The 24,062-nt window shown below is 51.9% G+C and overlaps 2 protein-coding genes across 20 annotated transcripts in view; both read left to right on the top strand.

Annotated features, from left to right (window-relative positions):
• Nucleotides 1-405: 405 nt before the first annotated feature.
• On the top strand, nt 406-15,675 carry TMEM51 (transmembrane protein 51). Of its 10 annotated transcripts, none has more exons than XM_068915615.1 (3): nt 406-1,024; nt 12,832-13,288; nt 14,403-15,675. In XM_068915615.1, the coding sequence occupies exons 2-3, from the start codon at nt 12,948-12,950 to the stop codon at nt 14,812-14,814; spliced, it is 753 nt and encodes a 250-aa protein (XP_068771716.1). In that variant the 5' UTR covers nt 406-1,024; nt 12,832-12,947; the 3' UTR covers nt 14,815-15,675. The 10 variants fall into 10 exon arrangements, with proteins under 10 accessions (XP_068771716.1, XP_009668293.2, XP_068771718.1 ...); XM_009669998.2 differs by having other exon boundaries at nt 407-1,146; XM_068915617.1 differs by having other exon boundaries at nt 996-1,432.
• Nucleotides 15,676-17,284: 1,609 nt separating this feature from the next.
• Nucleotides 17,285-24,062, top strand: part of FHAD1 (forkhead associated phosphopeptide binding domain 1) — a 39,862-nt gene continuing 33,084 nt past the window's right edge. For 2 of the 10 annotated variants that reach the window (XM_068915609.1, XM_068915613.1), the window contains exons 1-4: nt 17,300-17,651; nt 18,291-18,410; nt 18,701-18,907; nt 22,460-22,730. In XM_068915609.1, coding sequence (XP_068771710.1) covers nt 17,562-17,651; nt 18,291-18,410; nt 18,701-18,907; nt 22,460-22,730 — 688 coding nt within the window. In that variant the 5' untranslated portion in view covers nt 17,300-17,561. Of the gene's footprint in view, nt 17,652-17,904; nt 18,029-18,154; nt 18,411-18,700; nt 18,908-22,459; nt 22,731-24,062 lie in introns of those variants that run through there. The other 8 variants (XR_011135695.1, XR_011135694.1, XM_068915610.1 and 5 more) reach the window with 8 other exon arrangements.

The following is a 24,062-nucleotide window of genomic DNA, read 5'->3' on the forward strand; positions in this document are numbered from 1 at the left end:
AGCTGGGCGAGCAAAGCCGGGGGGGAAGCAAGGTATCCGGCGCGCCAAACTAAACCATCGGCCGGCAAAGCAGCTCACTAGAGGTAGAGCCTGGCAATAACAGAAACGAGGACCTAGTTGGCCTTGCTTAGAAAAGGGCACGTCTTCAGGAGAAGATATCCGGGCCCCTCGCGACCGCAAGCCTGGATTTGCGGAGCGCACAGGTTTGGGAAAGGCGGGTGAGGATTCGCCGCCCCCTCCGGCGAGGGAGCGCTCGGCCCTGCTGCAGAAGTCAGCAGCTCGTGCACGGGGAACGGGAGGAGCGAGGCTGTTGCAGGAAGCAGCTTAACTGCTGCAAAACCAGAACCGGCGCAAGCGGGAGGCCGCTCGGCGTGAAAAAAATATATATATGAAAAAAAAAACCCAATACACCAGCTCGGGAAAGGGCCCCCGATTGCAAGTCGGTTATTTGCCCCGGTGTCACAAGGCTTTGGCGACTAAGTTTATTAAAGCCTGCGGACTTTCTAAGAGAAGGGGAACCAAAATCTGCCCTTCCAGTTCCCCCCCCGCTTCATTTTCTGAGAACATAAGAGCAGCAAACGGCAGCCCCGGCGAGGGGCTGACGGGGAGCACCCTCTGCAGCAGCCTAGCCGCGCTAACGCAATTAAAAGGACTTTCGGCCGGAGGATTAAATGCCCCCCTTTCGCCTTTTGCCCAGTCGTAAAAGCCCAAGAGGGAGATGGCTGCGAGCGCCGAGGCTGACGATGCCCGCAAAGGGAGAGGAGGGGAAGACGGAGGGCTGCTGCCCGTTGCCCGGGCTGTTTCCTTCCGAGCCTGCCGGCGGATTTGCACCGATGTCAACAACGGGGGGGGTTGGTGGAAGACATTGAGCTGGTTTTCGGCATTACCGGTTTCTCAGGGGCCGTGTTCGCCCTTTCCGGCGGGGGCTGCGGCGGGGGCCGGGTCGGGCGGTGCAAGCGCCGCCCCGGGGAGGGTTTTCCAGGGCCTCCCGAGCCAGAGCCGGAGCAGCGGCGGAGGGAGGGAGGTAGGTAGGAGGCCCCCGATGGGGTCGGGTTGGGAGCCGTCGTGCACGGTGGAAGGAGCCGAAGAGGAGGGGGATGATGCCGGAGGGTCCACGCAGGAGTTTTGGTAACCGGACAGGAGTCGGTGGGTTTTCAACTCTTTGTGTTAAGCCGAACAGCTGCGATGGGTGTTTTGAACGTCCACGAACGTCGCTTGGTGAGATCAGGGACTCCCCTTCCCCCGTGCGTCCACGCTCGCTCTGCCACCGAACACCAACCTGGTCCTCTGAGGCCGCAAAGGCAGAACGGGAATGAAACGGGGCTGCGGCGAGGACGAGCTCCTGGCGGTCACGGCGCTGGCAGGTGGCTCGCACGACCGCAACCCGAAGCGGTTGTCCCAGCTGCGCACCCCGTCCTTTTCTGCGGTTTGGGTAGGGAACGTTGCCCGTTACCATCCCAGCTATTTTTGGGAACTCTCATCTGCGGCGATTCATTCGTGCGTTGTGTCGAGGGGCATGGGGGGGGGAGGAAGGGGGGGGGAAAAAAAAAAAAACGCCGTATCCTTTTGGGTTGAACGTGAACATCAGCGCGTTTCGCCCCCGCTGGTAACCTCACGGAGGGACAGAGGTGGCGGGGACTGGTGTCCGTGGCCAGGGAAAGGAGGAAGCCTGCCTGGTTCTCCTCAAGCATGGGTAAACCTTGCCCTCTTTCACAATCTCGTGCCTGGCTGTGAGCAGTGCGCCTTGTAATTGCCGGCTGCCGGGTGGTTTTACGGGCTGTTGCTGACAGCTTTCCTCGCAGAGCGTTTGTTTTTTTCCTTCCAGCCCGGCTCTGTGTGTGTTAGATGCGATCGAAGTACGTGCCTGCCCCATATTGACTTTAAAAGTGGGCTGTCTTAGGGAAGGAGTTGTGTTACACCCAGCCCTGGTGCGGCAGAAGCAGGACGGGGCTGATTTCGCTACCACTGATTTAGCCCGCGCGAGAAACCCGTGGAAACCCTCGCGTGTTAAACTACACCTGCTGAAACTCCCCTGGCTTGGAGAGACCGGTATCTATCGTAGGAATAGCATCCAACGCAGAAGGCACCACGCATCCAGAGGGGACGTCAGGAGCCTTCTGTGAAGATCCCTTTGTTTGCTTGTCGAGGCTAGCGAGATGTGGAGGCAGGATATCTGTTGGGGCGACTGTCTCTGAGCAATTTGTAGCTCGTTTTGTTGGGAAACGTGGGCCCTGCGAGCAGAAATCAGAGCACGCTGATGGAAGCACATCCCAAAAGTTAGAAATTGTACTGGAAGGCTAATTTTGTTGGGTCGTGCTAATCTTGTAGATAAAAGCAGGAGGCTGCTTTTGAAGCCAAGCTAGCCATCAGCCTTACTGCGCTTGGTTCGCATCTCAGAGCGTGCAAGGTGGGTCCCTTTCAGATGAAGCTGCACCTGAAGACGTGGTCCTGACTATACTAGCGTGCTCCAGATGCCAATGGAGGTTGAGGCCACGGAGGCCAAAGTCAGCCCCTTCAAACTCACTCGGTGCAGACCTCAGGTCCTCAGCACCAGATCTACCTGCGTTGCGCCCCTCTGCGTCCTAGCGAAGACGTAGCCAAGTGTCCTGCAAGGCTTGTAGGGCGCCTACTTCCACCTCCTGTCTCTGCGGGATGGCCAGAAAGGGAAACCGCCTGGGGTGGTAATGAGGAATGAGTGGGTGTGGGGATAGTCAACCCAGCCCTTAGACCATAATGAGTCGGAAGCATTTTATCTGCCTTTGATTTTAACTACGAGCTTAATTGCATGAGTGGAAAAAAATTCTTGAGAGGGGAAGCGGCCGGGCAAGCAGGAACGTTTGACCATCCTTGCCCTGGAGATCACTGTCTCTGGGTGATGCTCTTCACAAATTCAGTGCCTTAATGTACTGGTGGATCCTGGTTGCAGTTCACCTGCCATGGAGACCTCGGGGAGGTGAGGGCCAGGTGGGGTCCGCAAGCTGGGTGGAAGAGTCCTAGAGGAGGGAGGGCTTCCCAGGCTGAGTCCTCTGCGGCCCAGCTACGTGTAGTTGGGTCCTGTCTGTCACTGAAACACTGCTGAATGGGCTTTCTGTTTTCCATGTATTTTTATTTTTTTTTTAATGAAGAAACTAGTTTTTATTTTGCTCTTCAGTCTTTCCTGGAACCGAGTTGAATATACTCTGTGAATTTTGCAGGCTTTTGCACAGCAGACTAATCCCAGAGTAAACTTCCCTCAGTATCAAACTACCTGTGGCTTATTCACTGAACAGTGGCTCATTGTGGCTTCCCGCGGCGTTTCGCAGCGCTTCCCAAATCCCTTCACCTCTCCTTCCCGTAGCTCTCCTGGCTCCCGTTTGCTCTCTTTCTGCCCTGTGCTCGCTTTTGTTTCCTTTCCCTTGTTTCCCTGCCCGGTGCGGTCTGCCTCTCCCTGCACTGCTCCCCTTGCCCCCCGCGCTCGCCAGCGCCACGCGGCACAGAGCAATTCCCCAGTCCTCCTCCTGCCGTTCCCGCAGACCCCCGGGGCCGGCGGCAGTCCCGGCGCCCTCCCGGGAGGGACGAGCTCGCCCGCTTGCTTGCAGCGCGCGGGCGGGCGCTGCGCCCTGTCGTCCCATACCGCCGGCGTGGAGGCTGTCCCTCCCAGCCCGGTGCCTAATGCAAAGTCTTGCTTGGCTGCTCTCTCTGTAAAAGCTTTTTTTTTTTTCCTCTTTTTGCAGCGAACGCGACGGGGGCAGCGGCAGGCAGGAGCTTTCAAACAGGTTGAGCGCGGCTGGCAGCGCCCGAGTTGATTTTAAGCTGCCTGCTGGCGAATACTGGAGGTGTGTAGAAAGAAATTATGTAAAAATAGATGCTGTAGGTAAGAATGAGATTCAGGCTGAAGCTCAGGGCCGCTGGAAGGCTGGCTGTTTCCTTAAATCGCAACAGGTTTTATTAGCGTATCTTTGGAGAAACCTCTTTGAAGCATCCTGTGAAGCAGGGCAAGGAAAGGCGATGGTGTATCGGGGAGCAAAGAGATGAAGGACGTGCTTCAAATTCCCAGGATGAGGAGGAGGCACTTGCAACGCTGATGTACAATATGCTGGCCCGGCCTCCAAGGTTTGTGACTTGCAGCCAGGGGACCTCTGGACTGCGAAGATAAGGCTCAGGTTTGCTCCTGCAACGTGATCGGAGCTGTTAAAAGCACTTTGGGAAGGAGGGATGGCAACCGCTCAAAGCTACCGCAGGCAGGGCTGAAGGAGGTGGCGGAAATAAGAACGTTGGCTCGGACTGAGGCAGATATCGCGCGGGCAGATGGAGAATGTCGAAAAGCTCTGCAAGGCGCTGAATGACACGCTGAGACGGGGAGGGTTCGCTGAACCAGCAGTCCAAAATTCATGCTTTTAAGAGGAATTCCTTTATCTCTGTCAAGTACTACGTGGGACAGATTCGGACAACTTTAAACTGTCCACAAGCTCGGAAAGAAGCAACGGAGGAAGCTCGGGGACAGTCCTAGCTTTGCCCTCGCTGCATGGATTAAAGGGGTCCGGAAGGAGGTCAGGAGGGGGCAGTGTTGCAGGGCTGGGAGCCCTGAGGAGCCGAATTTGGGGCAAAACACAGGGTGTGGGCCTGGGGCCGTCCCACTCACACGAGGAGCAAGGAGCTGGCTCTGCTTTCATCCCATTGGTAAAAACGTGCTTTAAAGGGTTGCGGTGAGAACCAGCGGTCCATCTGCTGTGGCCTAATCAAAAATAAAGGTATCAGGTATAATCAGAAGTAAGCCGGGGAAAGATAAGAAGTCGGTGTCGGGATTTTCCCAGGCTTGTCTGTTTTTCCCAAAGCTTTTCTGCACCACGTGCTCTGGGTGCTCCAAAGCCGTTGGTGGCACCTGTGGATTAAAACAAACAAGCCAACCCCAAACCTGCACCCAGTTATTTACTGTCGAAAGCTCAGCCTTAAAATCGTTACGTCAGCCGCTGCCTACGGGACGTGTCCTGAACTTGACTCGCTCCGCACGTGGTTTTCTTTTATTTTATGGCAGAACTGTAAATGGCTTTGCTCAAGTCCCTCTTTCCACCAGGTCTTTGCTTTGAAGGCTTGTCGGCTTCCTGATGAGCTCGTGGAGGCCCGTTCGACTCGTTCCGGGGCTGAATTCCTGAGTCTTCCTTTTTTTTTTTTCATCCTCTGCCAAGCGCAAAGACATATGTTCCTAGAAGTTGTGAGGAGTGCCTCGGCACAGTGTAGTCTTGAAATTCAAGTCGCTTATCTAGCCTTGAGAGAGGCAAACCACCCTGAATTCCCACATCTCTGTTTTCGTAGAGTCTGGCCCGGAAGTTTTTGGTCATGGAGGCGGTGCAGTTTGGTAGGTTGGCTAAACGTATGAGCTGCGCATGAGAGGAGCCCTGAAAAGCTGTTGGTGCAGCAGGCTGCGATGCCCCGAGGGCTAACGAACCCCTGATGCCGTTGTAAATCAGCGCTGGCGCGCTCTTCGTGGCTCCTGCAGACGCACAGTGCGGGGACCGCAGGCCCTTCGACCAAACTGCCCCTCTGCTGCAAGGAGAATTTATCCTTATCCCTGCCTGACAAAATACACGTTCCCCCCACCCCGTGATTTATTTAGAGCCCTCTGTTAAGTGTAGCAGCAGAATTATCAGCATGAATAAATGGAAATGTCTCTAAATATCAATTTGAAAGGACTCCTTGTCAGAGTCCATTATGGGTTTGCAAAAAGCATTCTTATAATAAAATTATGGGGAGAAAAAGAGACTGGAGAGCCATTTACCATGCTTCGATGGAAAAGTTGAAGCTAATGGCTGTCCGCCCCATATTTACAATTAAGGGTCTGCAAATACTGTTACTGTGGCTTGTGTGATCTGTGCTACCTGGGAAACGCGCGGAGACTTGATTGCTTGCCGGTGTCCTGCATTACTAAGGATTTAACAGTTGAAGATGCCCCTGAACACCGCTGATGTTTTTCTCCTGTTGGCTAAGCGGATATTGAACGCGGAGGGATAGTTTTATTGCCTCTTCAACGGGGGAAACACTGCTGGAGTCAGAAATCCTGTCCCTCTTGGTTAAAACAGCCACGTCAACTGCAGGATGGAGAGAGATAGAGAGAGAGAGAGAGAGAGAGAGAGAGAGAGAGAGAGAGAGAGAGAGAGGCTTGCGATTAAACCGGATTTCATCAGTGAAGCGCTTGATCCCTTCCGTAACGCATGCTGGGCTCCGCGGACAGCGGCGTCCCCACCTCGCAAGCAGGATGGACAGGGCTGGTTTGCCCTTGTTTTGCAGGAAGCTGCTGGGCCAGGGCCGGGGCCGGGCTCTGCTCCCGCTCGCGCTGTTGCGAGTCCAGGAAGCTGCTGCAGGCGCCAGTTTGAGTGGATGGCTCCGGGCAGCACGGTGCTTCAAGGCTTCTCATCTGGTGCTTTCAGCCAAAGAGCATCATTGAGATGGATTGATTAAAAACAAAAAGAATAAATTGCTCTGAAGTAACTCTTAAAATGCTTGCAGGGAATGCAAAGAACTCCCACGCGAAGGGCCCAAGTGATCTGCTGAGCGAGGGGATTTTTTGGGTGGCGTTTTTGCTGTGTTTTACCGTGAGGTGGCTGCCAGATACTGCAGCTGCTCATGGACATGGGGTAGGAATTATTTAGGAAGACCGAACCCCACGAGGAATAACAACATGAACCACCAAATTCCTTGGTAACGAAAGTAACTGATGGGTTGTAATGAGTGCTCCTTGGCTCCCTCCTGGATAAATCAAACGGAGCCGACTGTGCACGTGTGCTCCGCGTGTTGTGACAATGCGGGCAAGCTAAGCGCAGTGGTTGGCGCCGGAAATAGAAGCCGTGGGAAAGAAATGGGGGGAATCCTGACCTTGGTCCGTTGAGTTTCCGACCCCTCATGGAGTTTGGCGTTGCTTGTGGGTTGACTCCTCCTGTGACTATGACTCTGTGCGAGGTTGCGGCCGCTGCAGAAACTTTGATTGGAGCACCGGCTTGTGGGCATCTGTTGTGGAAAGAGATTAGCGGGAAAAATAGTTAACGCAGAGGTTTCCTGTATGTAAACGTGAAAATGAAGGTAGCTGCCTTGACTGCCGGCTCGGACCAGGGGAGGCGAATACCTGCCTGTTCCTGGAGCTGGGGGTGGGGGGAGGAGTGAAAAAAGGTGCCCAAGGCATCTGCAAATCAGAGCCGCAGACCAGAGCATCGCCTGCCTCGCTGATAATTTCTGGGTCATTTCGTGGTCACCCACCCCAGGACTGGGGAAAAAAAACCCTGGAATTTCCTCCTGTGCTTCGGAAGATAAAGCACTCCGGCAATGCCTGGGCACGAGGAATTGATTTCCTGGGTTGAAGGTTGCGTTTGAAAGGAGCCAAAGGACCTTGCGGCTGTAACTCTTAAAGGAAACGAAGAGGGGTAGACGCTCAGGCACCACTGCTAGCCCTAGGAGCCGTTCGGGACGGATGTAAACTTGAACGTGGCTTGAATAATCAGCAGATGTGCAGTGGGCTCTGTGCTGTTGCCTTTTTTTTTTTTTTTTTGGATAGGACTTTGTCTTCCCGCTTGTTCAAAACCAGGCTCCAGCCTAGCGTTTCAGCGTCGTCGTAAGAAACTGGAGCGTCCCTCCAAACAGTTCTCGGAGTATGTCCAAACATAGCTCTTGTTTTTGCTTGCCGGCTTGCAAAGCTGTAATCGCTGATTTGTGGTTGTTGGGGAGGCGTGGGGTGAGGAGGGGAGCGGTACGTCATGCCGCGGGGCTCGCAGCCGTTCGGAGTTGTTTGAAGGCTCCGGCTCGGCTGCTGAAAAGGAAGAAGGTGGTTGGGAGGGGGAGAGGCGCGAGCAGGACAAAGCTCGGGACTGACAGTTGTGCGAGGAGGTGCCGCTCGTCTCTGTTACGTTGGCTGAATCACGGATGGGGCAAGGCCCAACGAGGGCGAATCACTGTTGCAGCAAGAGGAGAGCTCATCTTTCTTTAGCAATCGCTGAAGGTGGTGAGGTAAGGGGGGAAAAATACCTGGTGTCCCCCCCCCACCCTGCCCGCGCTTTCTGACGTGGCAACCCGAAAGGCTGATTTACCTGTTGCGTGTGGGTCTGCCTACTTAAGTCAGCTGTCCGCTGGGTGAGGTTTATCTCGTGGTTTATGACTTCTGCGGGAATCCCGCGCTGGGCTGCGGAAACCCAGGCGCCCGAGGAGTTGCGTCGCGGCCCCGGAGGCTCGCTGCCGGTTGCTCTGACTCCACTTCGGCAGGCGGGGAGGGAAATAGCCCCGGATGCATCCGGGCTTTGACCCGTTGCCCTCGCTGCGGGCTCATCCGTAGCCGTCGGATGACAACAAAAGGTTTAGTTACCTGAAGCGGGAGCAGGGAGATGACGTTAACAGGACGGGGCGGGATGGGGGGAGAAAAAGCCCCGAGGTTGCGGAGGGCAGAGGAGGCGCGTGGGTGTCCAGCTGGTCAGCGACGCGTTTCCAACTTCCGTGTTGGCCCACGAGCCGCCGCCGAAGGAGCCGCCCTTTCCCCGAGAGCGCAGGCGCGGGCTCCGCTCGGCCAAGCGGTCGGCCGCCGATGGGCAACGAGGAGGCGCGCGCGGCCGGGCAGAGGGAAGGCTAAAGGCGAGCCGGAGCGCCCAGTGTAAATCATTGACGGCGTCCGGGCGCGAGGCCGCAGGCGCGCGTGGGCCGGGAGCAAAGGTAGTCCTCGCCACGGGAAGCCCCCCCGGGCCCTGGGCGCGTGACTCCTCGCGCTGTCCGAGGGAAGGGGCGTAGGGACGTCTGCCGGTGGCCTGAGAGCCTGGAAAGGGAAGGACTAGGGAAAGGAGCATGACATGGTCTGAAGAAGGTAAGGACCGATTGACTCGTGTCTTCTTTTTTATAATACCAGAGTCCATCGTCCTGGGGAGGACTGCATTGTATTTGGCATGTTCCTCGTGGTCTTTCTCTAGATGTCAGCGGTAGATGTCAGCGCTGGAGACAAGGTGCCGGGCTTGGAGAGATTGTGGCCAGGCTGAGGTTGTTTTGTGGTTTCCCCAAATCCTGATTTGCGTGCTGGCTCCTTTCTCCGTGCCGTCCGTTTGCCCTTCTCCTTTGAAACAGCCTCCGCCGAAGGATGTTGGACCCAGCCAGCTGGCCCCAGGGTTACAGAGAGCAGCAGATCCCAGTTTTTGCAGTTGACGTCACAGCACCATGGTTATTGCTAAGCAAGTGATAGCAGTGCCCTCTTGTAAGCCAAAAGAAGAGAGAATTCAATTGAGAAGTAGACTTGTATGTGAAGGCTTCTGGTTTGATTTGCTTTGCCCTCGCTGCAGTGCAAACTTGCAAGCACTGCAGTGATTTAGGAGCTTAAATCCTGTTGCCTTCCAGTGGGCTGGAGATGCCAAAGTGAAGCTGGAGATGCTGGGCATCTGAGAGGAGATTTAAGAGGCTGAACAAGTTGTTGCTTTTGGAAACTTTCCTTCCACCAAAAAAAAAAAAGTCCATCCTGCTCATGAAATAAATGATCTGTGTTGCATTGCTGAATTTTGCTGAGCATTTATAGGAGGGAGAGAGTTGAGCCTATGCTCAGTCTGTGCTTAAGTCTGTGCTGAGCACTGCCCTGCGCTGATGCGGTGGATGAATGGTCCTTGGCTAGCATGCTTTCTGTGCCTACCACGTGTACAGCATAATTTCTCTTCCCCAAAGCCGTAACAGCCGTTTGCAAGTAAAATCTCAGCCAGGAGATGCAGGTTTGTAAAAGACCTCGCTTGTAGTGTGAAGACAGGAGCTTGCTCACATACGTCAAAAATATTTATATTACAGCTAGACTTCAAGAGACCCTAAATGAGAAGCAGGGTGACAGCAAAGGTCAGATCAGCGAGGTTAGGCTGGAATTTATTAAAGCTGACGCAGTATTCACTCGCTTGTCCTTGTCGTAAGAAAACGCTCCAGTCTTTCAGTGCATTTTTGGAAGAGGTTGAGCAGTTAACTTGCTCAGGCAGGAGCGGGAGTGTTGTCAGTAAGCTGAGACAGGATCCGACCACCTTTCAAGTGAGCAGTGGTGGTGCGCGCCGCCGACCTAAGCCGAGGCAGCCGGTGTGGTTGGAGGTCTCTGGCAAGGCAGGACTGTTAGCAGCCTCAGAGCAACTTAATCAGAAATTGTGCTGGTTTCGCTAATGCGATTTCACGCTTGGTAATGAAGCGGGGAATGTGCTTACGTGGGAGAAGGTGTCCCGTAACGGGGGCTTCGTAGGTCTCCCCAGAGGAGCTTTATGGCTGGAGGAGCCCCGAAGGGTAAGAGCGAACGCCGGGAGCGGGGGCACAACGCCTCGGTGGCGAGCTGAGCGGCGTCCGATAGCACCTAGGTGCATCGGCAGCCTTTCTAAAAGGCTGGGGCAAGCCCGGCATAGCTGGGAACGGGGGCTGGTGCCACAGGGAGCGAACGAGGAGGAGGTCGTGTGATGCAACATCCTTGCCTCTTGCTTGATTTTACAAGCCCACGGAGCGCAGCAAATCCACGGTGGCTTTGCAGATTAGGCGCTCGCCAGAGCAGTCCTTCGCTGGGCAGAAAAAAGTGCAAGGTCCGTACCGTGTGCCCTGGCCAAACTTTGGGGCCTGGGGGGAGGGAGGAGGCAGCGACTGCGCTGGCAGGTTTCCCTGGGAAAAGGATGAGGGCTCAGGGCTGATGTGAGCGAAAACAGTTCAACACAGGCAGTTTTGGCTCGTGGTTTCTGACTCCGGTTGTGCAGTTGCCGCTTGCCGGCACTGCCGTGCAAGTGGAGCCTCCGAATCTGGCCCGACTCTGCTGGCGCGCGGAGCCCTAGGTGTTTTTCTGTCTTCAGGAGCTGCAGATAAAAGTTGTCCTTGTGCAATTTCTGCAGGGGCCTGAAGCGCCCGTCCGCTGCTCGCGCCCGCCTGGGTCTGCTCACCCTTGCCCGCCTGCCCGCTGTGCACAGCCGGGTGGATCGGGTCAGCGGGGGGGCCCTTGTGCTCGCAGAACGGCCACGGACAGACCGCAGGGGCAAAGACTTTGCGGTGCCCTGACCTGCAGGAAGGATGCCAACCGAGGGCTCTGCTTAATGCAGCGCTGATAGCTCTCTCTGGGTCTTTCACGCGTCAGTAGCGCTTTGAAGAGGAGTGGGCTGAGACGGGAGAGCCCACGCTGCAGCTTGCTCTGTTCCTCTGCTGCCTTGTGTGCGTGCCTTTTCCTGCAAGCGCCTATGTTCTTGGAACGCTGTTTTATTTTGGCCCTTGACCCAGTGAACTAGGCTTTCTCTCAAACCAAACAAGCAAACATGAAGCTAAGTACCGCTGGACTGGATTGCCGTGATAAAGAGTAAGGGCGTGTATGGAAAAAGCACACAGCGGTATCATATCGAAGGGGGTGACTTCTAGCACAAACAAGCATGGAATAGCCAGAGACTGGGAGGAAAAGAAAATACACCGGCATGTTTGTGCAGCTGCATGCTGCTTTTGGCAAGCATGTAAGGCTGGGACACTGCGAATGCTGCTGCTGCAGGAGTGTGTGCAATGGAAATCCAGGAGCTTTGCTCCAGCGGCCTTCGTTACTCGTGTGTGGTTTCCAGTAACGGATTGCACGCTCAGATGCCATCTTCAGAAGTTAAGATCAAGGAGCCTGACTGCCAGAAGATGCAGCGCCTTGTGCTTATTTTAGGAAACCGAGCACGTCTAGTTCTTGCAACGAATTAAATGCAGAAATTCAGTTCATACTGGTGGAGTTTCTACAGTTGGTTTGTCTTGTTCTGGACTTGAAATGCTCTGACAGGACCAAGCCCGATACGTTCATTTGGATGCACCCAGGGGACTCGCCGCTGGCGCGTATCGTCCGAAAGTAAGGCAACGCTCCCCAGAAGGGAGCTGTGTGCTTCACCGAGGTCTTCCTTTCGGAGCAGTCTTTGTGGCTGGAGCAGCCAGGAAAAGCTGCACGGTTGGTTTGGCTCGGAGAGCAGCAGTTTTGCTTTCTCTTCTTTGTACAGAGAGTCTTTGAATGGCAGCCAGCCAGCTCCACAACCAGCCCTTCTCAATCTCTTAACAGGAAAAAAGGCAAAGTTATGCAGCTTGTGGTTTTTTTTTTCCTGGTGGTTTTGGGTTAGTTCGCAGTAAAGCTTTTTTTGGTGCAGTACTTGCTGTTAAGAGATCAGTTAGCACCGCATCGTGGAGCTGTGTGTAGCTGACTGTTTGCTCCTCTTAAGGAGAGTTAATCTCAGTGCTTAGCAAATGTTAATAGCTCGGCTCTAAGGTAGGTAGGTGTAACAGCTGAGACAGTAGCAAAAGGTAAAAATCTGCTTTCATGTGTCTGTGTTATAGGATCCTGCATTTCTGTTGTTTTTCAGTAAGTCGGAAAGAAATTTAGGACCGTCTTACTTAAAACCTTCGCCTTAGTTTCTGCTGTGCTGCAGGAGTTTCCAAAAAAGGGCTAGGTGGGAACCTCACCAATTCCCATCCTGCATGAGATACTTAATTTGTGAGGCTGCTCATTAAAGAGCAATCACAACCAGGTGAAATGCAGCAAGTCCAGCTGCATTTTAGGTGGAGGAAAGATCCATGCAAAGGTGGGAAGAAGAAAGGAGGCAGTTGTTGGATGCTGCCTGCTTTCCTGTGCTGCATGCCAAAAAGGTGGTGTAGAGTGAACCAGACCCCGTCTGGGATGGATACTGCTCTCTGCTGCCTAATGAGGATGGCCAGCAAGGACCCTGCTGCTGGCTGCCGTGTTACGTCCTCGCATATTCTCTGCAGAGAGGGTGTAATTAGATTTCCAGAGTTAGTCAGTGGAATAAAATGATGTTATCTTGCTCCCTGAAATTGTAGCTCGTGTAGCTTTTGCATCTGGTTGTGTGCTAACCGGCACTTTCGGTCTCCTTGCAGATCTCGCCGTCCGCTTTGGGAGGGATCGCACGCATGATACGAGGATTGTGCACCCAGCACCTTGAGAAATGATGTAACCTGGCTGCAGCCCGTCCAGCCAGCCAGCACTGGGCACCATGGCCCAGTCGCGGACAAACGGCTCGCACTATGCCCTGACTGCGATAGGGCTGGGCATGCTGGTCCTCGGGATCATCATGGCAGTGTGGAACCTCGTCCCTGGCTTTGGCCAGACCGATAAACCCGCAGTCCATGCGGGAAACAGCAGCAAGCCTGACCGTGGCGGTGGAGGTATTTTGAAGAGCAAGACTTTTTCCGTGGCCTATGTGTTGGTCGGGGCTGGAGTGCTGCTTCTTTTGCTTTCCATCTGTTTGAATATCCGGGACAAGAAGAGGCAAAGCGAAGATATTACTAGGATCCAGCACCAAGTATCTGCAGAGCCTTCGCACCAGGAGGACAGGTGAGCCTTTTCCAGGGGAAAAGGGACAGGATCTAGTGTAAAAATAAAACCAAGAGCCATTTTCCTCCTCAAAGAGGTGAGGAGCAAACAAATTAAGGCCAACAGCAGGGCCTGCTAAAATAAAGGCAAGCACATCTCCTGGCTTAGGCTTCAAACTTAAGTTTTAGAGATGAAGAAGGACTTCATGCAGCTGTATTTATGGTGTAGCAGGTAAAAGAAGGCATTGTTTATGTTTAAACTGTGGTCTAGAAGGAGCTGTGGCCAAGCAAGCATCGCTGAGGCATTAAGCGCCCTGCTTTGTTAGTATACAAACAGTATGCTGAGAACGAGTGCTAGGAGATGTTAATGGTTAACGCAGCTGCAGAGGAGCAGGGAGGAGGAAGGCATGTGGTGTTGGGGCAGAAAAGGTAGGATGTGCTTTCTCACTTGGGGCAGTCAGAAGTGCCAAACAACCTTTTGACTACAGCTCCAGGAGCGTGCTCAGGTCAGCAGCTGCAGAAACCAGAATTTAGACCTGTTGAAAGTCTTCAGGAGCTTGCTGTTTGCTCGGGGAACTCCAGTAAGCAGGGCAACGACTGCTGTCGTAAGAGGGACAGTCTAAATAAACAGCTTGCACTCAAGCACGGATCGCGGGAAAAGTCCCCCAAATGTCTTGGCAGCGTGGAAAATCTGTGCAGTACGTGATGCGGATTATATCCTGCCCCCAAAGTGCTGCACGTGGCTTATTTTCTGTCCAGAGAGCGAAGGGGTTATTGAGATGAAATGTGACCCAAGGTAGCAGAAGGCAGCCCTCCTGGCTTTTGCTTGGGAAGTGCTGTAGGTGAGAGCTACAGCGCATGCACGGATAACTTTAGAGCGGTTTTTTTTTTGTGTGCTGGGATCCACAGAGAAAACTCTTGTGCTCTAGCAGATTATGGCAATGTCCTAATGCTAGAGAAATGCAGACTGGTTGCGGTCCGTTCTGTCTAACTGAAATGAACTGGTATGTAATGTAGAGGGGCAAATATCTCTATCCCTTTTTTCTGCTTTGGGTTTAATCTCTTATTCCTCTCCCCTCCACCAATGAAGCCGAAATCGGGTAAGACACTGATAGTTTTACTGTTATCCCTTACAGCCAAGAAGAGGACGAAGAGGTGTCTTCCCGGTACTATGTCCCCAGCTACGAGGAAGTGATGAACTCCGGCTATTCTGAGCCCAGAGACTCGGAGAGGAGCAACAGGATCAGCATATCGTTGCCCTCCTACGAATCTCTAACGGGCATCGATGAGAACGTACCAGCGTCGGGAGCTGCCGGCGCCGAGCCCGGTGCAGAGCAGCAGCCCAGCCGGCACAACTCACGCTTGAGCAAGCGCCTGAAACCACTCAAAGTCCGGAGAATCAAGTCCGAAAAGCTGCACCTAAAGGACATCCGGCTAAATCTCGCTGATGGGAACAACACGGGTCCTATAACGATAGAACCGCTCACCCCTCCGCCCAAGTATGAGGAGATTCAGGAGAAAGCACCAGAGAGGCAGCAAATGACTTAAAAAAAAAAAAATACATATCTCTATGATTTTTCCTGATGAAAACACTGAGAGAGGCTTGATCTCTTGGTACAGAAGCATTTAGCACTCCCTGAAAGCTGAAATATCAAGGAAATGATGGCTGTTTACCTCTGTATCACATGGACAGGACAAGCTTTCCCAGGGACGGTCTTTTATAAAATACCGCAGGGGGCAAAAAAACTGAATGCAAATAAGTCTGCTACTCTGAAGTAAATGAAGGCTGGAAGTACTGAATATGTATGTTGTTTTGTTTTAAATTAAGGACCGCCTAAACACATCCTCTCATCTCTTCTCTCCCTTGCCCCAAACAGGAATTTTCCAAGCCACAAAACTGGTATTTAAGAAGAATTTTACAAGCAGAAAAGGGAAATGTGTTTTTCTTTGTCTTTTCTTTCCGAGTAAGAAAAAAAGAAATGGTCAGATTAGCGCCGTGGCTTTCTTCCACTCCATTCAAAAGTGGAGTTGGGGTGGTGGCACCAAGCCAGCGTGACTTCCTGCGACGGTTTCTCCTCGTTGGCGAAAAGTGGAATCAGTGCACGAAATGACCCCTTAAATTCAGCAGACGCTTAGGTAATTGCATGACACATAGGAGGTCTCGTGCTGGCCTCAGAAGCCGGACTCCTTCAGAAGAGGACCGTGTTTCTTGCCACTGTTGTTTTCTCTTTTGTGTTTTGTGCCCCGATATGAAGGGGCAGTGCGTTTGAGGCAAGCTGATAAATTCAGTGGGTTGGTGACTGTATTAGTGTACCTCTGCCAAAAGGTGTTCAAGATGTTCTGGTTCAAACTACTGTTGAATATGCTGTGCAAGCAGACCTTTTCTAAATAAATATTTTGTACATTGTGTTTGTGCGTGTGTGTACACTTGCGCATAGCTGGCTGTTCCCATGAGCTTTAAGCAGGAGCAGGACAAAATCAATCAGTTGTTTGCTTTAGGGTGGGTGCTGCTCCGTGAGCTTCTAGCTCCTGGCCTTCTAGCAGAGCTGTGAGGACTGCAAGTTCACGAGCGTCCATGGCCACGTTTTCCCTTGTGTGGTGTGCGTGTCAAGGTGTGGACGTGGAGCAGAGCCTCTCCTGAATCCATAGCAGATGCCTGCTACACGGGGCCGGTCTGTCCTCTGCCTCTGGCGTGTCACTAGGGAGATTTTGTTGGTGTGGTGTCACTAGTTTTTGTTGGTGTGGATGTGTCGAGTATGGGACTTTGAGCCTCCTGCGGTGCTGGCTCTTGCAGCACCACAAGAAGTTGTCGTCAGTCACTGAGTCCAGGTGCTGGTGGGAACATTAGATCTGTTGCTATGTGGCTTGGTAAGTGCTCATCCATGTAACTTGGACCTGAGGGCTTCTGCAGAGGCAGCCACTTCAACGGAGGTTGACTCAGTGGTTCCGTCAGTAAAAGGTACCAGATATGTTCAAACAGCCAAAACAAAGGTAAAGAAGAGAGGCTGGTCCAAACCTTTATGGTAGTTTATCTTGTTATTGATTACTTTATCTTCTATCTCATCATTTCCATCATTTTAATCACAGGAAATTCTCTTTGCTGTACCCCAAGAGACACCATGATCTCAGATGGGTGAAATAACAGCATTTAATAAGGGCCTTCCTTAATCAAATAAAGGGAAAAATAGTAAAGGTGGGCCAGAATGAGGGGTTTTTTCCCCCCCCCATTGTTTTTGTTCTTGCTTTTGTTTAGGGGCTTGAAAGGGAGTACAACTCTTTGGAAGTTTTCTCCCGGGTGCATGTGCCTCTAAGAGGGAAACAAATATCTTAATTGTTAAAATCCCTGCCCAGTGTTTTCCTTGGGTATGACTCTGTTCAAAATACTGGATCCTAAAATTTTCTTTGTTAAGCATATGTACATGAAGATGAAGTCTTCTGTCAGTGGTTTTGTTCATTCATGCTGTTGGTTTAACTGGCCAAAGTAATCCGAGCTATACATCCGACGGCTGCGTAACAGACGTGCAACTTGGCATTGAGAGGTACGTACAAAGCCCAGTCCCCAGAAGCGCGTGTGCTGTGTCCAAAATGCAACCTAAGGGAAAATACCGTGGGAAGGGTGAAAAAAAAACCCAGCCGTGACAGTTGTCTTACAAAATCGGTGTAACCGTCGGGTTAATGACGCGCGGGCCCTTGTCTGAGCAGTTGCAAGCTGCGATTTCCTGGAGCTCCTTCAGCCAAATTGTCCCATTTAATGAAAGAGGCTGGGAAAAGCAGAACGCTTTCCAAGCATTGCGTGTATGAAAAGAGCTGTAAAAAAAAAAAAAAAAAGAACGCTGTAAAATGCAGTGACCGCAATGAAATTTCCCGTGACCAATAAAGTAACGATGCAAAAAAAGCCTGAACGGCTAATGAATATCTCCTCCTACTTGAACTTGTGCCAGTATTTGGGAAAGAGAGGAGGAAGGGGCGAGCGCTCCTGCAGCCGCTGCCGTTGTCGCTTTCCTGGGCCGCCTCTCCTTCCACGTGACATTTAGGTGGCTTTGCAATACGCTGCAAGCTGTAAAAGAGAATAGTTAATCCTGAAAGCAAGCGTTACCGGGAAGGAAGGGCAGCGATCTCACGGTCCCCGCAACCTCCGCGCACGTAACAGAAGGGGCGCTTCACCCCGACTGCAGGTTGTTTCACGTCGTGTTTAATCTCTACTGTGGGCGAAATCTGGCCGTGTTTGCCTCGCTCCCCCTCCTCCGCGCTCGCGAAGCCTTCATACGTCTCTTTGCCGCCCCTGAAGGAAATTCATGTCCCGACAGCAACTCCCGGGCTGCGCGGAGCCGGTCTTGGCACCGCAGAGGAAGCGCGGCGGTTGTCGAAACTCCCCGAAACGCCAGGTTCGGGCCCTAAAGCGCTAGAGCCTGCGGAGGGCGAGCGGGGTGAGGAGATGCTGGCAGGACTCGCAGGAAAAGCTGCGCCTCCAAAAATAAAAATAAAAATAAATAAATAAAAAGCTTTCTTAGAAATTTCCCAGAATAAATCTCTCAAAAACAAAAGCTTTTTTTTTTTTTTTTTTGGTTGTCTGCTCGGTTCAGTTGGGTTGTTTTTTTGGTTTTTTTTTTTTTTTTCTTTCGGTTAGGGCGCGCGGGCCACCACGCGCGGTGAGCGGGCAGCTGGGCAGGGCTGGGCCCTGCCGCCCGCCCGCCCGCCTCGCCGGGGGAACGGTCGCCACAACACTCGCCGCCGCGTCCTCCCGCGGCGAAGGAGGCTGCCGGTGACGCCGCTTGGCCGCCTTTTGGGCCCCGAAGGAGCGCGGAAGGGGGAGGCCCAGGGTGGTGGGGGGGTGCCGACATGGCCGCCCCGGTTGCCGCGGCAACCACCAGCCCCCCCCCCCCCCCCCCCGGCAGGGCCGCCACGAAATGGCGGCCGGTGGCAGTGCGGGCAGGCGGGCGGGGGGGGGAGGGGTAGTATCTCGGTTTACCGTCAACGTGCGCTGGATCAGGGTTACTAAATGATTACCGTTTCCTAAATTCAAGCTTTCCGGGTGTCCGGGCGAGACAATGCGAGCCTTTCTGAGGAGTTCGGAGGCGTGCTTTCCGCTGAAAGCGGGAACGACGACCGTAGGAAGGGGCCGAGACGCGGACATCGTGCTGGAGGTAACGCGACGCCCCCGGCTCCTGGGCCGGCGCGCGAGCTAGGCGTTAAAGCCACCCAAAAAACAGCGGGAGGGAAGGGTCCTTGCTGCGTTAGCCGCCTGCTCTTTCATTACAGGCCGGGTTATTATTAGGCTGCGGGTGGGACGATGCGTTAAGACTCCTACGCGCGAAGCACGGGGTGGGGTTGGGGGGGGGAGATGCTAAAAGCTGGTTGACGCGTAGACGTAGCGAGGAGGCGAGAGCTGGACAAGCGCCGTGAACCTGACCGGCTCGCCGGCCTCCCGCCGCAGTCCGCAGGCGTGGAGGAGCGCCACGCGGCCCTCGCGTGCGCCGGCCCGGCGGGCGGCTTCGTCCTGCAGGACTTCAACTCGGCCCACGGCACCTTCGTTAACGACTGCCGCGTCCAAAACGCGGCGGTGAGCGTGAGCCCCGGCGATACGCTGCGCTTCGGGTCCGGGGGAGCGTCCTACCAGCTGGCGGTGGACGAGGTCCCTCAGGTGAGGCGCCGCGCCGGTTCTCCCCCCCCCCCCCCAACCGCCTGCCCCGGGGCGGCCAAGCGGGCGCGCGTGGCCTTCGTCCGGGTCCTTCAAGGCTGCTCGTAAAACAGGAGCCCGGCCGTAGGCGGCGAGCAGCTTCCAGGGGACGCCGACCACGCTCTTCCCAAGGGCAGGAAGCTTTCCCAGCGTTGGGAAAGGCAAGTGGGGAGGGGAAAAAAAAACAAAACAAAAACAAAAACAAAAAAAAAACAAAAAAAAGCTTGAGCTCCCTCTGCTGAAGAAACTCGAGCATTTCAGTAGGTTGAAGGAAGAATATGTAACAGGTTTCCGAAACGCCGAGTAGGACTGTAAAAACATGCACGGTCCTGCGGTGCTTACAAGTACAGGTTAGTCAAACTGGAAGATGTCCTTCACCTGTTTATTCCATTTTATCTTTCTTAAGAAGACTAATTAGTAAAAGCAGAGAAGCTTTAAGATCAACCAGAAATGTAGAGCTGTTACTGGTGCTTTACTTGGCAGGGGTACCGTAGCCGGAGATAACGGTGTTGTTCTACCCAGCAAGGCCAGCAGATCGCAGCCTGACTTTTGAGCACGATATAAATGCAAAGCAATCGTAAACATGGAAAGAATTTGATAAAACATCATGGAAATCTCCTGTCTGCGGAAAAAGAGCTGTCACGAGATGACGGCTGAGTTCATCAAGCTTTTGGGTTATTCTGTTGTAAAGGATGGATGAGATCCGTTCCTGTTTTTATTACTGTAGATCTTGAGGAACCTAGAAATAAAGTCCTGGAAAGCTGTCAGTGTAGAGTGCCTGTAATGGGAGTCCCAGAGCCCGCTCTTTGCACAGTCTACGTAGCAATAGATCTTCCCTTGGGTAAGTCTGTGCATCCAGATACAGGTTTTGGATGTCTCAGCAAGTAGCCTGGCTTATAAGCTGACCTTGTGAATCCAAATTTGTCCACAATGGTTAGGCCAAGAGAAAAAATTAAGCGTCGCTGCACAAGGAAGGCAGCTTTATAAGCCGGCGTGGTTAGAGTGCCAATGCTATTTAGATAGAGGTTTTTTTCCTACTGGAGCACTGAACGTTTTAATTTCAAAAAGTATATATGTACCACGCACACAAAAAAGCGGTTATGTACAGTGACACAGAAAAAGCACAGTTGGTTCCTCTTTATTGCTTTGGGCTTTATGATCCTGCTTTGATATAACAGCTTTGAAGCCTGACACTGCTGACTGCAGAGAGTAAATCACTTCTACGTTTCAGTTCATGCAGTGTTTACGGTGTTTAATACAGGGAGCTCTCTCTCTCTCCCTCTCTCATTTTAGTGGTATTAAGGATGAATATGTTTTAAGGAAGAGTAACACCCAACTAAGACAGCACAGTACTCCATTACGAAAAAATAAATCGGAAGCTCTGAAAGTTTAAAGCAGACTGGAAATCTGTCTCTCTTGTCTTGTCAAGCCCTGAGTACTACAGGCACCCGCACAGGTTAAGGAGCGAAGCAGCATCCTGACGCATGAGCCTCAAGTTTGTCTCCCGGATCTAATAAAGACCAGTGTTTTCAGAGAAAACTTAAGGTTATGTCTCTAAATTTCAAACGTGGGTGTTCCAGTTATTCTTGATGATCCTTTTCTTAGAGCTGCTCTAAGGAGTCTCAGTTGTCATTTAAAGAGGCTCAGACTGTGTGTGTGGAGGAGGGTCCTCCCCTGGCAGGTATTTCCTGCAGGCTGGAGAAGGCTGACGGATGCTCTGCACATATGGGCTGACTTGCTCTGTAACCCCCCTTGCTCCCGAGTGATGCAAAGGAGTTATATTGCTGCAGTGTCTTAGAGCACAGATAAACGCCTGGGAATGGACTGCTTAATGCCATGGTGAAAAACAGCAGTGAAAGACCGGTCAGGGTAGCGTTAGAAACAAAGGGTGGTTGTGTTCTTGTAGCAGCACATCAGTCACAGCTAGTGGCTTGCCACGGTTTTCTCCCTTTCTCAGAAAATCAGCAAGCTCCAACCATGCAGAGCGTGCTTAAGAGGAATGGCATTAAAGCATGAGAGTAGGCGGAGTAGCAAAAGTCCGGGGAGCAATAACTAACCTTTGCCTGGAATAGGAGCGGCTGCCAAGAAAGATCTGCAGCTCTCAGGGGAAGCTGGCATGTGTGTTAATGGGAACCCTTGAGTTTATGGGCTATGCAGCGCACAGGCTCAGGCTGTCCTCCTCCCAAAATCTGGGACTTGCCCTGTGTCCGCAGAGGCACTGTGCAGCGTGCTGGCTTGCTGACAGGGGTGTTATCCTTCCGCTGCAGGACTAGTTGCCTCCAGAGATGGGGAAAGCGGTGGGACTGAAATCGGACTGGGACAAGGCAAGGTGTCGGAGTAGTAGGGGACATGTGCTGAGGTCTCTTGAGCCGTTTCAGTAAGACTGGAGGGTAACGGTCAGGTTTTTAATTCTGGATCTAGGCCAGTTGCAAGGCTATGTTGTCAGGTATTTATTTCAGTACTAGCTTAGCTTAGAATTTAGGGGAACGTATAAGCTCATGCGTAAGATCTTAATGCTGGCTTGTCTCTGCAATATTTGAAAGCTAGTCTCGTAAGCGTAGCAGCATATAGTGTCCTAATTACATGTCTGACAGGCACAGTGTAAGATCTGATAAATGTGATCGCAGCCAGGTGTGCAATGAGAAGCTTTGTTTCAGAATATTGAATGAAAGAAATGAAGATGAGCTGCCTTCTCCTGTCTGGGATACAGCATTGCCGCCCATGAACCGTGAGACGGCTGTACTCCGTGTAGCTGTATTCTGAGACGGCTGTGTTCTGAGACGTTTACCGCCAGGAACTGTATTTTCTGGTTTCTCGTAGCATGCTCTGCACGCTTGGTCTCAAAATGAAAGTCTACCAAGATGACAGGTTCACAAAGAGAGTTATGCAAGCCAGTGCATTTTACATGGCTCCCAGAAGAGTCCCAAAGTGTGGTAACGCTGATATATATCAGCAGCGCTCCTCTGAAAGAAGTGAGTGTCTTCATAATTAGCTAGAGTTCCAAAATAGTCGAAAACTGGCAGAATCCTTAACAAGGCTCGGTTAAAACTCAAGGTTCTGGTAGGTAAGCACTTAAGAATATATTGAACTTCAAGCAAGTCACTGGACCAAGTGACTTCCGTTCTTAATGCTATTTGATTTGTCAGCAGAGAAGTGGGGGGCTGTTACTGACTTTGGCAGTGTAGGACTGTTTGTACGTGATCCAGGAGAGGCATGAAAGGAAAGCTTACAGGTTTGGCAAATGACACAAAGAATCAGGCTAGTCACATCTGGACAAAGAGTGAAGCGGGGAAAAAAAAAGCAACGAGCTCCCCAAAATCCTCCTTAAGCGTTTATGCATCATGGTTTAAATCGAATACTCAAACAGTGGGGGTTGGAAAGAAGGTCAGGTTAATTCAGTGTTATTGCACTTCAGCTCAGACATGTGGCTGGGGTTTGTAGTGCATATTGCGCATTCAGCATAGGCTAGAAAACTTCTGAAACTCCTGCTAATGTGGTGTCCTTTTTCCGCTGCAGCTGTCCTATCCACCAGTGAAGCGTCGCACGGCATGGCCTGGGCAACACCAGTTGGTTACGGAGCCCAAACTTCATGCTCCTTCGACTCCTCCCCACCTCCCTTTGCTTCAGTCTCAGCATTGCCCCAGCACGCACAGCAGCTGGGCCTCCGGAGCAGGTGGACGTGTGCCCCATCCGCCGCTCAGAAAGCACCCTATGAGTGCCTGGGCTAGGAGCGTGACCTCCTCTTTCTCTCCAGATACTTTCAGTAGGTCCTCTGCAGCGAGGCAAGGTACTTCCTGATGTTTGCAGGAATTCTTGATATCGCATTGAAGGAATTGTTGGTGGTACGTGGGCTGACCTTTTTCACCCGTGCTTACCCAGCAGTCTGTAGCCTTGTGTCCTCTCAGACCACTTTTGCATTGAGTTATGGTGATCTGAACAGAGAGCTTTTTGATTTGTGCTGTATAAGTGACAAGCAGCATAAGCAACTGGGTGTTATTCGTTGTCAAGTGAAGCTGGGTAAGTTAAGAAATGTTCTTTGACAAACAATGAGGAATGTCATTGCCTTAGTGTGGGTGACATTTCCTCTTCCTTTTTCCTTGTGTGTGACCTTGTGCAGTGATTACTGACTTTATCTTCACCAGTGACTCATGCACTTATTGCAGTCTCTTGTTTGAACTGGTGTTTTTTTCTTCTTTTGATGTGCAATTACTGGCTGCTTTCAGTAAAGGAACTTAAAAGTAGAGCCATAGCTGATACCTTTTTTAGAAAGTAAAGTCTGCAATAGTGGCAGAGCAAAGGGAAGGCTTTGGGGGTGCAAATACAACTGAAGAAACAAAACCATTTATTAACCAAGATTGGCTTGGATACATGAATTGACACATCAGCAAATTGTAGTACCTTGTGCACTCGTAAAACTGTACAATGTACTTGTAGAAGTGTACATTTGTAGAACAAGAATTTTGCTGTGAATGTAGCATGCTATAGCATAATATGCGGTGTGGTTATTTTCCTGGGTTTTTTTCTTTTTCAGCAGGGATAGACAGTATGAAGTCACTAGTAAACCACTAAAATACACACGCTGTTCCAGACCCAAGGGCATTACAATGCAGTCACAGCAGTGTAGCATAAAGAGCAGTACGTGTGCATGTGCCTAACTTGAAATTCCACCAAAGGTGATGAGAGTGAAGCACATGCATCAAGGTAGCACATACTCATAGGATGTTGTGGACCAGAGCCAAAAGGATCTTCATGTGCTAATCCTCGTTAATGTAACTCTTCACGTGCTATAAGTTTTAAAATTATAGCTTCTTCTTGCAGGGTAGGGCAATGTTGCCAATTTAGAGGAGCCTTCATCTGTTGTGTCTCTGTTTGCCTCTGAGGCTTTTTTATTTCCCAGAGGTGTATTATTCCTCTGTGTTGTATAGATCCTTTGCACTAATGAGTGTCTTAGTACAAAATACTTGGTTATTCTGTTTGTGGGCTGAGCTCATAGACTGTAAAATAGCAGTTGCCTTAGAGTTATTTTTAGACAAGTGGGAGAGAGCCGTCAAAGAAGAATTAATCCTGATCAGAACTAGTTCTCATACTCAATTTTGGTACAATTTCGTTTGTTTTCCTT

The sequence above is a fragment of the Struthio camelus genome, chromosome 21, assembly GCF_040807025.1.
Source record: "Struthio camelus isolate bStrCam1 chromosome 21, bStrCam1.hap1, whole genome shotgun sequence".
In the NCBI taxonomy this organism is placed as follows: domain Eukaryota; kingdom Metazoa; phylum Chordata; class Aves; order Struthioniformes; family Struthionidae; genus Struthio; species Struthio camelus.